The sequence below is a fragment of the Vitis riparia genome, chromosome 4 (genome assembly GCF_004353265.1).
Source record: "Vitis riparia cultivar Riparia Gloire de Montpellier isolate 1030 chromosome 4, EGFV_Vit.rip_1.0, whole genome shotgun sequence".
Taxonomy (NCBI): domain Eukaryota; kingdom Viridiplantae; phylum Streptophyta; class Magnoliopsida; order Vitales; family Vitaceae; genus Vitis; species Vitis riparia.
Genome location: NC_048434.1, coordinates 23,085,959 through 23,098,998, shown reverse-complemented (window position 1 = coordinate 23,098,998; position 13,040 = coordinate 23,085,959). Strand labels below are relative to the sequence as shown.

At 31.9% G+C, this 13,040-nt stretch overlaps 1 protein-coding gene across 1 annotated transcript; it reads right to left on the bottom strand.

Annotated features, from left to right (window-relative positions):
* Positions 1–10,185: 10,185 nt before the first annotated feature.
* On the bottom strand, positions 10,186–11,400 carry LOC117913352 (uncharacterized mitochondrial protein AtMg00810-like). Its single transcript, XM_034828291.1, has one exon. The coding sequence runs from the start codon at positions 11,398–11,400 to the stop codon at positions 10,186–10,188; it is 1,215 nt and encodes a 404-aa protein (XP_034684182.1).
* Between the last annotated feature and the right edge of the window lie 1,640 nt (positions 11,401–13,040).

Here is a 13,040-nt window from a genome sequence, read left to right as displayed (position 1 = left end):
AACTTTTCTAGGTTGTGTATCTTACTTTCTTTTGAAAATTCAAAGTTACTGCATGACCAACTAGAATGAGACAGGCAAGCATAGAAAGGTCAAAGAAATGTTAAGTCAAATTAATTAAGGCATGGAGTGGACTCGAGGTTTTTAAATTGAGCGAAAAATGTTTTAAACATAGTTTAAAAAAAATTCCTTCAAAGCTCAAGTGCTCGTGGTAGATAACCAAATCTCCACAATTTTACTTTTTCTAAATTTAAATTGATTTTATTTTAGAAATTTGAGATTCGATCCACTAGGTATTTTTGTCATATATTACCATGCTAAAAATGGTTTTTGTTCCTTAATGCGAACATTGAAAAAAAGCATACTAGCCTTCCTCACATCCCAAAAAGTATTAAGAAGTCTATTTTCACATTCTTTAGGTTTTGAGAGAGATTTGCATCTTTTCAAGTATTGAGGTAAATTCTATTAGAAGTTACATCGCTAATGTGGAGTTCAATATGGGCACCGGAGAATAAGACCTAGGGATAACATCTGCCAAATAAAACTGTTTACTATTCTTTCGATAGTGGATTTGTGATTAGAGGTCTTTGACCTTATGTTTTTTTACATCCATATAATTTATAAAAAATTGTGTAGGTGGTTTTCCATGTAAAAAGTTTTGTGTCATTGTATTTCGTTTCTTCTTCCACTTCTTTGTCATCAAATGAGCAAGTTAAAAATAATAAATCTTGGTATAAAAAGAATTAAACACCCATTCACCACCCTCTTGGTGTTTCCTAATATCTAAAGCAAATACCACTGGTAGCAACTCAATGTCATACTAACATAATAGATCACATATGGCTTTTCCTTTTCCTTTGATCCTATTACTACTTTAAGTGCATAGTCATTAGCATCACACATTAATTTGAAATTTAGTTACTAATTAGGTAGTCTTACAATAGGAGTGAATGTTAAGAGTTTCTTCAAGCAATCAAAGGCTTTTTTTACATTCTTTAATCCAATTAAAGTTGACGTCCTTTAGTAGCAAAGCACAAAAGATTCAAACTATTTTTTTAGAAACCCTTGATAAACCTTGTAAAGAATCTTGAATGACTAAGAAATTGTCGCCTCTCCTTCAAATTAGAAGGTGATAAAAATTTAAGATTCAAATCCAACTTTGTTTGATCTACCTTTATCCCATCCTTGGAAATAATATGACCTAATGCCACATTAGAAGTTGCCATAAAGTGGAACTTCTTTCGTTTTTCTTCAAAGATTGCATATTTAAGACCATATGTCAAGGGTTTCCTTTCTTGTTTCTTTTCTTGAATTCATTTTTTCAAAGGCTTCTTATTAGTTTCCTACTCGATTTTAAAAATAAGTTCTACTACTTTTGTATTCTTTTTCTTCAGACTAGTTGAATTTTTCTCCATTCCCTTCTCATTAAATCACTTTCTAAGCATGATCACTTCCTCTTCCATTGACAGGTCTGCATAAAATTCATTTAACATGTCCTTCAAATGTTATTATCATGCTTTTGGATCAAGGAGCCTAACAATCAAATCATTTAAAACTTCTTTGTAGTCAAGATATTGCTTACACAAGTTAAGAATATTCAGCTCTAATGTCATATTCCTAAAGTCAATTGCATCACGTCATTTATGTTATGATAGAGCACTTAAAAGTAGTGACATGATGTAATAATTGATTCATTATATATGACATTGACTATTTTCTATCATGTTTACATTATTTATCTAATGTATTTGATATTTTATGTCTATATTACTTATATTTATATGACTTGAGTGAATTAGAAATTACATGAAAGATTTAAGTTATAAGCTCCTTACAAGGTGATAAGTTGTCACAATTGGTTCATAGACTTTGTTAATCCATTAGAAGTCATAATGTATTACCTTTAAAGTGGTGGAGTGAGTTGTCATCATCATTAGTATGGTTTTCCCATGATGAGTGTACTAGTATGTACGGTTACATATTGAATAGGACCTACAAAGAGTCATGACTAAATGATTGTTGTGTTGTCATGACTTCCTCAGGCTATTATGTTACATGAGTTCTCAATATTGAGAAAGAGTATTGCATTAGTGTTTGGGGTCATCAGTGATTTTGACCTATAGGTGAAATTTTAATGTGATCTTATATTTTCTATAGATTGGGTGAATAGATATTCTTAATACGCTACAACAAATATAGTTTTTGGCCATAAAGCATGTTGTGGCAAAATGAAGATATTTTATGGTAAAAAAAACTTTTGCCATAATTTTTTTTTTTTTTTTTTTTTTTTGTGGCACCTTTGTGGCTACAAGTCCGTGACTAATTATTTTTAACAATGAAAATAAATTTTATAATAAAAAATTATTTTCAACCACAAAAAACATTTTATAGCAAGTAATAACTTTCTTTTGTGAACAAAAAAAAAAAAAAAAAAAACAATTATAGCAAAAGATCACTTTTATTCATGAAATAATTTCATTGCTAAACATCTTTTTTACCCATGAAACAAATTTAGCAGCAAAACATCTATTTTAATCTCAATACAAAATTATTTCACTTTTGTGAACATCTTTCTTTTGTGAACAAAAAAAAAAAAAAAAAAAAAAAAAACAATTATAGCAAAAGATCACTTTTATTCATGAAATAATTTCATTGCTAAACATCTTTTTTACCCATGAAACAAATTTAGCAACAAAACATCTATTTTAATCTCAATACAAAATTCATGATAAAAGGTCATCCACTATTAAATTGCAAGTTCTTTTTCTCCCATTTTTTCTTAACAACCAAATAGAGCATCACTATATTTATGATTACAAAAAAAAATAAAATAAAATAAACACTAACTATGATTCCCTTAAGACAAAATGATAGATAATTTTGTATAATCTATAACAAGAAGCGAATTGGACTAGTAACAAGAAGCTCACAAAACCCAAGCCCTAACTAAAAATAAGAACAAGTTGAAAAAGCTCCCTTGACCAACCATTTATGCAGATGAACAAGACGAATCTCCAATCCTCTTTTCTACAACTCTCAAAAAACAAAACATAAATCAACCTAAAAAAACCACAACATCTCCAAAAGTTTATGCAACATTTATATGATTTCTCCATAAACTTGGAAAATGAGAGGTAAACAATTAAAATTTTCATTCCATTGATTTTCTTTGCAATCAAACAACCAAATAGAATTTTACCACTCTGAATTTGAATAGAGAGAAGATTCTTTGCACCTTGGGATTGATTATTTGAAGGTAGGAAAGATTTTGAGGGTGTCTGGAAGATAGAAAAATGAAAGGATCATAGTCAAGATTTTGTTGGATCTTCATTTTCTTAGACATAATTTTCATAGATATTATCCTCCAAGTGTCAATCTTGTTGGGTCCTATACTGTGTTTTGAGTATGGTGATGTTTGGGAAGATGGAATGTGGCAATAGTGGAGTTGTGATGGTATCTTTATTGTTGATATTTAACTATCAACATGTGTCATACAGAGGAGTAACTACCCTAAAGAGAGTGAAAGTGTGTTATTCAATTTCCTTTGTGAGTGAGATAGTGCAATCAAATTATTTTTAGATTTTTTTTAGATGAGAGTGTACGTGATAGACAGAAAGAATTAAGCTTTACATTTTATAATTTTGAAAGTTAATTACTTATATCTACAACAAATCACATACTAAAAGTTGACTATAAACGTAAATTTTAAGGCAAATAATTATATTATTTGTGGTCACATTTGGGCTATAAATATAAATTTTAAAGCAAATAATAATATAATGTGTTACCATGAATGTATATCATGGCTAAACTTAGCTTTTAGCCATGAAGATTAAATTCATCACTAAAAAAATTCATTTTTACCATAAAAAAAAATATTGAAAAAAATCCTCTTTTACTAAAAAAAAAAAAATGATTGTGCTTAAAATTATCATGGCAAAATGTAAATTTTGTTGTTGTGATAAGGGCAACGTGAAATCTAATAGGTTTGAGAGAATATGTCCCTTTAAGTGATCCTAAATAATTTTTATCATATAATTTATGACTAAAGTAATTCCTTCAATGGAACTTGACATATGTTTATTGTGGACAAGAGTATATCAATTGATCATGATATAGGTGAATATAGAACTCAAGGAGTGGAGAGATAATCCTAAGAGGTTGATAGTTATTACATTGTTGGATTACCAACACTAATTCATGGGAAAATTATATACAATGAATAGTAGGTCATGGACTTGAAAAGTTAATTAATTGATAATTAATTAATTTTATCTTTTATTTATGTGTCATAAGATACTAAAGTGTAATTGATTCTATTTAGCAAAATGTTGAGTCAATTTTAGAATTTGATTATAAGGGAAACAATATTTTTCTAGAGAACCCAATGGTCCCTCCTTAAGCTTACATTCTTTGATAACACATGGTTTGAGGAAATTATTGAATCAATTATATTTGTGTATAAAGGTTTAGATACATAAGCACAAGGTTGCACAACTACCTATAATTAAGTCAATTATGGTTTTTGGGCTATTTAATTAATTGAAACTCATTTAATGGATCAATTAATTAAATAAGACCCAATAGGTTAGATTAAGTGAGTTAAACACATGATGAACCCTTGTCACTTAATACCATTAGTGGTCTATATAAACCTTCTTAGGGTTTAAGGTTAAACAAATTTTCATCTTCCATTCCCTAGAGAAAAAACCTTAGCTATCATCTCCTCAAGGTGAAAGAGAAATCTACATTTCCCTCTATGCTAGGATTTGAAAGAAGACTCATCGGGTAGGAGACGCTTGGTCTTCGAGGTCTTCTCATCAACTTGGAAAAAGATGTAGGGACATCCAAATCCAAGATATGTCCTAAAACACCCTACAAAGTAATAATTATAAATTGGCATATGTTTTCACTATGCTTGAGATCTAGTTGCATGATCCTTATTTTCAATCTAGGAATTCATATAATTAATTAGGACATTAATAGTGCTAAAGAAGAGTCTTTCCAACATAATTTACTAAATTTACTACTTTTTGCAAAGGTTTAGTATTTAAGACCACAAAATCGACAAGATAATAAAATTGACCTACTTAAACTATTGCATTATCTACTATTCTTTTTAGCATTTTTATTGATCAATTAGCAAATGATAAAGTGGTAATAGTATGTCTTAGCTCTACAAGTTCCAATTTCTTGTAAATAAAATAAGGAAGTTAATGCATCCCCCTAAGTCAAGGATTTCTCCTTTCACATAAGAATTCCTAATATTAACAAAGATCATTAGGTAACTAGGATTTTCTTACTCTACCATTGTTTTCTCTAGTGATTGCACTAATTTTCTCAATGAAAAAGGATTTCTTAATTTTTTTTTTTCTTTTGCATTGTGCAAAGGTCTTTTAAGAGTTTAGTTTGTGTTACTATTTGCTTTGTCATGTCAAGAAAAGGAATGTTGACTTTTACTTGCTATAAAAACTCTAAAATCTTTGTTGATTTCCTACTTTACTTTGATTTCTTATAATTTCCTATAAGGAAATGTGAAGAAATTTTAGCAAGTGCTATTTCTTTTTTAATATTTTCTTCTTCTTTTTTTTTTATCATCATTTTCCTAGTTTTCCTTTCTTTTTTTTTTTTTCTTTTTTTAATTCTTTCCTTTCTTATTTACTTCAATATAGAATTTTTTTTTCTTTTTTTTTTTTAAAAATTTCTTTCTTTTGATTTTTTTTTCTCAATTCTTAGCTTCAATTCCTCTAGCTTCTTCAATATTGAATTAGGAAATGATCTTTGATTAGGTATCATTTGTGGAGCATGATAGTGTTGATTATTCCTTGGAGATTTTCCATACTAATTATACTACTGTGGATATTTGTTCATAAGTTGATTTGTTTGAACACTTTAAGAATACTAATTATTCCCCATTCCAACACCCATCCCCACATGGTCTAATAAAGGATAAGATGATTTATATCCATTTATAAAGGATAAGTCTCTTTTTATAACTTAGAAACATACTCAGAAGTTATAAATAATGTTTTCCTAGTTAGGTAGAGTAGCAAAGAGCTCCAACAATATAAGGAGCAACCGTATATGAGAACTAGATTTGATAATATATATGACGATTAAGCTAAAAAAAGATAAGGTCAATTAGGATACAAGGGTAAGAAGTCAACTCAAGAGATAAACCACATGGATCAATTACACCTTACATTGAGTATGGTAAGAAACATGATGGTACCGTATGCTACAAAGAGATTAGTGTATGTTTTAGTCATAGCTAGCATGACCAATTAATTCGAGATTGTCCATTTAAATGATTCTCAAGCTTAAAAAACTAAGAAAAGGAAGCTAAAGCTAAAAGCATAAGGAAGAGTATTTGAAATGACATACCAAGATGCTTAAGCTTCATCTGATGTTGTCATACATACTATTTAGTTTCATTCTCGGTTGAGTTATTTTTTTTACCAAGGAGTTACTCATTCATTTATCTCAACGTCCTTGTTGATTTGTTGGACTTACCTACTAGCTTGTTAGAGTTTGATATGCTTGTTTCCACACTAGTTGGTAAGTCCTTTTTGGCTACTAAGGTTATCAAGGATACCTCTATAATGATTGGGACTAAAAAATTGGTTGTACACCTAATTCTTTTGAATTTAAAATATTTTGATATTATATTGGGGATGGATTGGTTAACAACTTACCATGATTTTTGTTGATTGTTTTAATAAGAAGGTCATTTTATGAATTTTGAGTTATCTTGAGTTTTATTTGAAGAGGAATTCTTTTGATATGTTGATATAATTTATTACAATTATGAAAACCTAATATTTGCTTAAGAAAAAAATGCCAAGGGTATTTAGTTTACATTGTGAGCAATGACAATGATGTAAAGTTTGATAATATTCCTATAGTACAAGATTTCCTTGATGTTTTTCTTAAGGATTTGTCTAGATTTTCACTAAAAAGTGAGGCGAGTTCACTATTGAGTTGGTGTCATGGAGAACTCCTATTTTAAAGGCAGTTTATCATATGACACCTTTAAAATTCAAGAAGCTAAAAGTATGAATTTAAAAAGATACTTGATAAAGGCTTTATAAGGCCTAATGTATCATTTTAGGGGCCTCAATGTTTTTTGTTAAGAAGAAAGATGGAACATTGAGATTATGTATTGATTATAAGGAATTGAATAAGATGACAATTAAGAATAAGAACCTTTTCCCTAGGATTAATGATTTGTTTGATCAGTTGCAAGGTGCTAGTGTTTTTTCTAAGATAAACTATTGATATGATTATTATCAACTTAAATTTGAGGATAGGAATATACCTAAGATTGTTTTTCATACTAGACACAGGCACTATGAATTTCTAGTGATGCCCTTTGCTCTTACTAATGCACTTGCAACTTTTATGGATTTGTTGAATCAAGTATTTAATTCATACTTAGATCAATTTGTGGTTGTTTTCATAGATAACATCTAAGTTTACTCTTGAGGTTGGGAAAGGCATAAACAATACTTATTGTTTTACATATATTGCAAGAACGCCAAACTCTTTGCTAAGTCTAAAAAGTGTGAATTCTAGTTTAACATGATTTCTTTCCTTAGTTATGTGGCTTCCAAGGATAGGATATTAGTTAATCTTAGGAAGGTGGAGGTTGTGGTTAGTTGGAAAAGGCCAACGCTCATAACTAAGGTCAAAAGCTTTTAGATACTATAGGCATTTCATTGAAGGATTCTTTAAGATTGCATTCCTTTGACTAAAATTACTCAAAAGCAAACTAAGTTTATACGGTTTGATGAATGTGAGCATAGTTTTGAAGAGTTGAAAAATAGGTTGGTGATTGCTCTAGTGTCGACTATTCTTTCAAGATAAGGGGGATATATTGTCTTGAGTGATACATCAAATAAAGGATTTAGTTATGTATTAATGCAAAATGGGAAGGTTATTGTTTATGCTTCTAGGCAATTGAAGCCTTACAAGAATAACTATCATACTCATGACTTAGAGTTGGCAACCGTGGTTTTTACCCTTATGATTTGGAGACATTTATATGGTGAAACATGTGAGATTTACACATACCATAAGTCCTTAAAGTATTTATTTTCTAGAAAATAATTTAATATATAATAAAGAAGGTGGATTGAGCTACTTAATTACTATGATTGCTTTATTTTCTATAACCTTGGCAAGGCGAATGCAATTGTAGGTGCTTTGAGTATGAGGTTTATTGGGCCTTTGGAAACCTTATGAGGAAGATAACTATATCTATTAAATGATTTAGAGAAAATAGAGGCTCAGTTTACAATCTTAGATTCAAGAGTACTATTGGCTAGTCTTAGTGTTCAATTACAAGGAGAAGACCCAAAGCTAGTACAGATCATGTATAATGTTAGGAAATGTACCAAGCTCGGGTTTATACTTTTAGATGATGAGATTTTGAAGTTTAATTTACTAAATATGTCGCACCATGAACTTTTCGAGCTGGACCAAAAAAAGAAATCGAGTCACCAAGCTCTAACAATGTGTTTCTCAAGGTTTCACCCACAAAAACAATGATGAGATTTGGAAGAAATAAAAGGCTAAGTACTAGATATATGAGACCTTTTGAGATTTCAAAGAAGATATTTAACAATTTGGCCTATTGAGTTGCCTTGCCCCCAAGTTTAGAGAGAATTCATAATGTTTTCCATGTATCAACTTTGAGAAAGAGTGTATACATGATCCTTCTTATGTAATGGAACATAAGCCCTTACAATTGGCAAAAAATGGACTTATGAGGAGTTCCTTATTTAAATTGTTGATGAGATGGATATGGTTTTTTGATGTGTTGTTGTCAAATTAGTGAAAATCTAATGGACTAATCACTTGGAAGAAGAGACTACTTGGGTACTAGAAGAGGAGTTTGAAGAAAAATATTCATATCTTTTTCATATTCCAAGTATGCCAAACTTAGAGGATAAGACTTTTCTTTTACATCTGATATCTATCTAAGATTATAAAACCAATGCATGTTAAGACATTATGAGTGAATGACCAAAAGTGCAACTTTGAACCTATGATTTCTTCACTCTCAACTGGAAAAAAATCCAGCAATCCTCTGGCTCATCCAAATCTTCCCATCATGGATCATTTGCACAATGTGATGTTAAATCTCTAGACCATTGCTGCCTAACTGAAATTATCCCAAATATATGACCCTATCATTCCCTTACAATTAAACAAAGATGCAGTTTTTACCATTTCATCCCTAAAATGGCCCAAAAGGTCTTCAGAATTGTGGGCCTGGCTCCTGACTCCTGAGTGCTGCAATAGGCCTCCTATTCAAGCTAGGCAGGACCAAACACCAAATAATTTCTCCCATAATCATGTTTGGCTATCAAATGAAGCATCTTTCAGATATATTAACTAAGATTGGAGAACTTAGGAGGGCCAACCCTTTTCTCTCTCACGATTGCAAAGGACTTCACACTCTTGGAGTTAAGAAGCTATGCTACATAAATCTTTTGCATCTACTGGTAATTGGTGTAAAGGGCAAAGGCAATTGTGAAAAACTAGCTCGGAACTTGTATGAGAGGCTTGCTGCAAGACTCAACATCATGAGTTCTGAGGACTTAGATGTTATTTGTTTTTATAATTTTATTTTTTTTTTTTTTGCTAAAAGTAACTTACTTTTATATTTTAATTTTTTTTTGTTAACTTATTATTTATTTCCTAGTTTTTTATTAAATAAAAAAAATCAAAACATTTAGCTTTTTTTGAATGTTAAAAGTAATCCATTGATTTTTCTTTATTTCGTAATACTTAATAAAAATAAAATATTAAAAAAAGTAAAAAAAAAAAACTCAATACCTAACACTATTAAGTACTATTTAATTTAAAGTTCAATTTAAAATTTAGAAAAAAAAAAATAAAACAAACACCACCTTAATCTTATTGCAAGTGCATGGGTCAACAATAACTTTGGGACAATTTCCTTTAGCAGCAACGAGGGGTCTTGATGTAGATAGAAAAGATGAAATTGAAACTCTGCTCTCTTTGTTAGAGAAGCAAGAGAGAGAAATTGAATATATATATTGTTCAAAGAACTCTATTACAACAAATGGAGACAGGTTGTAATAACAGCTGGTACAACTAAAATACAGTTGATAAAATAACAAACCAATAATAATAAAGCTAACAAATAACAAGTAGGCTTCATCTCGTGAGATCAGTAACTAACTCCTCTTTTCTTGGCTTATCATCCCCCCTCAAGTGAAAGGGTCTTGGAGCTATACAAAGCTGAGATTTGAGGGACAAGAACCTTGAACTTGTGAGATGCTTAGTCAATAAATCTGCCGGTTGCTCTTCAGTGAGAACAAAGTGCAGTTGTATCTTTCCTCTCATGACTTGATCTCGTATAAAATGAAGGTCTATTTCTATGTGTTTAGTTCTAGCATGAAACATAGGGTTCTTTGCCATATGGTAAGCACTGATATTATCATACCAAAGCAAAGGTATTGTAGGTATTGACACACATAGCTCTTGCAGTAAGACTTGCATCCAAACAATCTCAGCAGTAGCGAAAACAAGGCCACGATACTCAAACTCTGCACTACTGCGAGACACTACTTTTTGTTTGGTAGATGACCAAGAGACTAAGTTACCTCTTAGATAAATGAGATATCCACTTGAGCTGTGCCTATCATCAAGGTGAGCACCCCAATCTGCATCTGTGAATCCCTCTATTGTCAAGTTACTTGAAGGACTTAACAGGAGCCCATCTTGCATTGTTCCTCTTAGATACCGAAGTATTCGTTTGACTAAGAGCCAGTAAGCTGTGGTTGGTTGTTGCATAAATTGGCATGCCTTATTGACAACAAAGGCTATATCAGGTCTTGTCAAGGTAACATACTGAAGTGCCCCTACTACACTTCGATAATGAGTAACATCTGCCATAGGATCTCCATCAAATTTAAACAAGTTCTTCCCAACAACACCAGGTGTTTTTGCCGGTTTAGTATCAAACATTTCAGTTCTATGAAGCAGATCTGAAATGTATTTGGTTTGGCTCAAATTCATAGAGCCTTCATTGTAAGAAACCTCTATACCGAGAAAGAATGAGAGTTGACCCAAGTCTCGTAAGGCAAAAACTGAATCAAGTTTAGCTATGAAAGAAGAAATCTGTGTGGAGGAGTTGCCTGTTATGATTATATCATCAACATAAACAAGAACTATCAAAGTAGTGGTCTGACCAAAGTGTAGAAACATAGAACTATCTGTCCGAGACATGTTGAATCCCCACTGAAGAAGAGTAGAGCTGAGTCTTTGAAACCAAGCTCGTGGGGCTTGTTTCAAGCCATATAAAGCCTTCTTCAATCTACACACTCTATTTGGGAATTGAGTGTCGAAGTATCCAGGAGGTTGAGACATATAGACTTGTTCTTCTAACTCACCATTGAGGAAGGCATTGTGAACATCAAGCTACCGAATTTCCCACTTAAAACTGAGAGCAACAGTAAGTATGATGCGAATAGTGGCAGCCTTAACTACTGGACTAAAGGTCTCAAAATAGTCCAGACCATGAGTCTGATTATATCCTTTTGCCACAAGCCTGGCTTTATACCTCTCTATACTCCCATCTGGCTTATGTTTCAATTTATACACCCACTTACAGCCAATTACATTGACATCGGGTGGTTGTTCAACAAGATCCCAAGTATGGTTTCGATGAAGAGCAGCAATCTCCATTTCCATAGCTTTAGTCCAGTTTGGATCTTTGAAGGCTTGTTTGAGAGTAGATGGTTCTGAAACCTTTATGGCAGAGAGATCAAGAATGGTCTTTTTCTTGGTTATACCACGCATGGACCTTGTTGTCATTCGTGGAGCAGGAGCAGTGACTTGAGGTTCTGGAACAGATTCAGGTGGCAAATTTGTAGCAAAAGAAGAACTAGATGTGTCCAGAGGTGAAGAAGAGTCTGTAGGAATAGGACTTTCACTTTTGGATAGAGAATGAGAATCTACGAAATCATGACTGATATTTGAATCTGGGAGAAGACATAGAGTAGGAAAAGAAGTAAGAGCTATAATGGCAGGGGTAGAGCCTTTTGCCGAAGTATCATTAGACGAAATGGAAGACTTGGACTGAGCAAGTGGGAAAGTTGATTCATCAAAGACCACGTGGGGAGTAATATAGACTCTTCCAGTTGCATAATCAAGACATAAAAACCCCTTGTGATTCAAACTATAGCCAAGAAAAAGACATTGGATAGATCTATACTGCAATTTATGAGTGTTGTATGGCCGAATGAAAGGATAACAAAGGCAACCAAACACACGAAGAGATTTATAATTAGGATGCCTTCTAAAAAGAGTGAAGTAAGGAGAGTCATACTCGAGAACTTTGCTTGGCATTCGATTGATAAGAAAAGTTGTTGTCTGAAAAGCGTAGTGCCAATACTTCATTGGCAAGGAAGCATGAGATAACAAAGCCAACCCAGTCTCAACTACGTGTCTGTGCTTCCGTTCAACTCTACCATTTTGAGCTGAGTTGTATGGACAAGAGAATCGATGGGCAATACCAACTACTTGAAGAAAAGACATAAAAGATCGAAATTCTCCACCATTATCAGACTGTAAGCACTTAATTTTCATGTCAAACTGATTCTCCATTTGAAGCTTGAATCTCTTAAAGATGGGAAGGGCCTGATCCTTTGTTTGTAATGAATAAAACCAAGTGTACATGGAATAATCATCTACAAAAAGAATGAAATATTTCTCTCTAGATGTAGAGTTAACTGAGACAGGTCCCCAAATATCAGTATAAACAAGTTCTAAAGGTTTAGATGCACGAAAATTTGAGAGCTGAGTGGGTAGTCTATGACTTTTAGCTAACTGACAATCATAACAAATAGTAGATTTATATTTCCCAGAAGCAACATTACAAGTATTCATGACTTTTGAAACAATGTCAGAAACAGCATGGCCTAGTCTATTGTGCCATAACTCTGCTTTATTTTCAACAGTACTAGAAAAATGGGAATGAAAAGCAGAAGCATTATTAATACTACTAT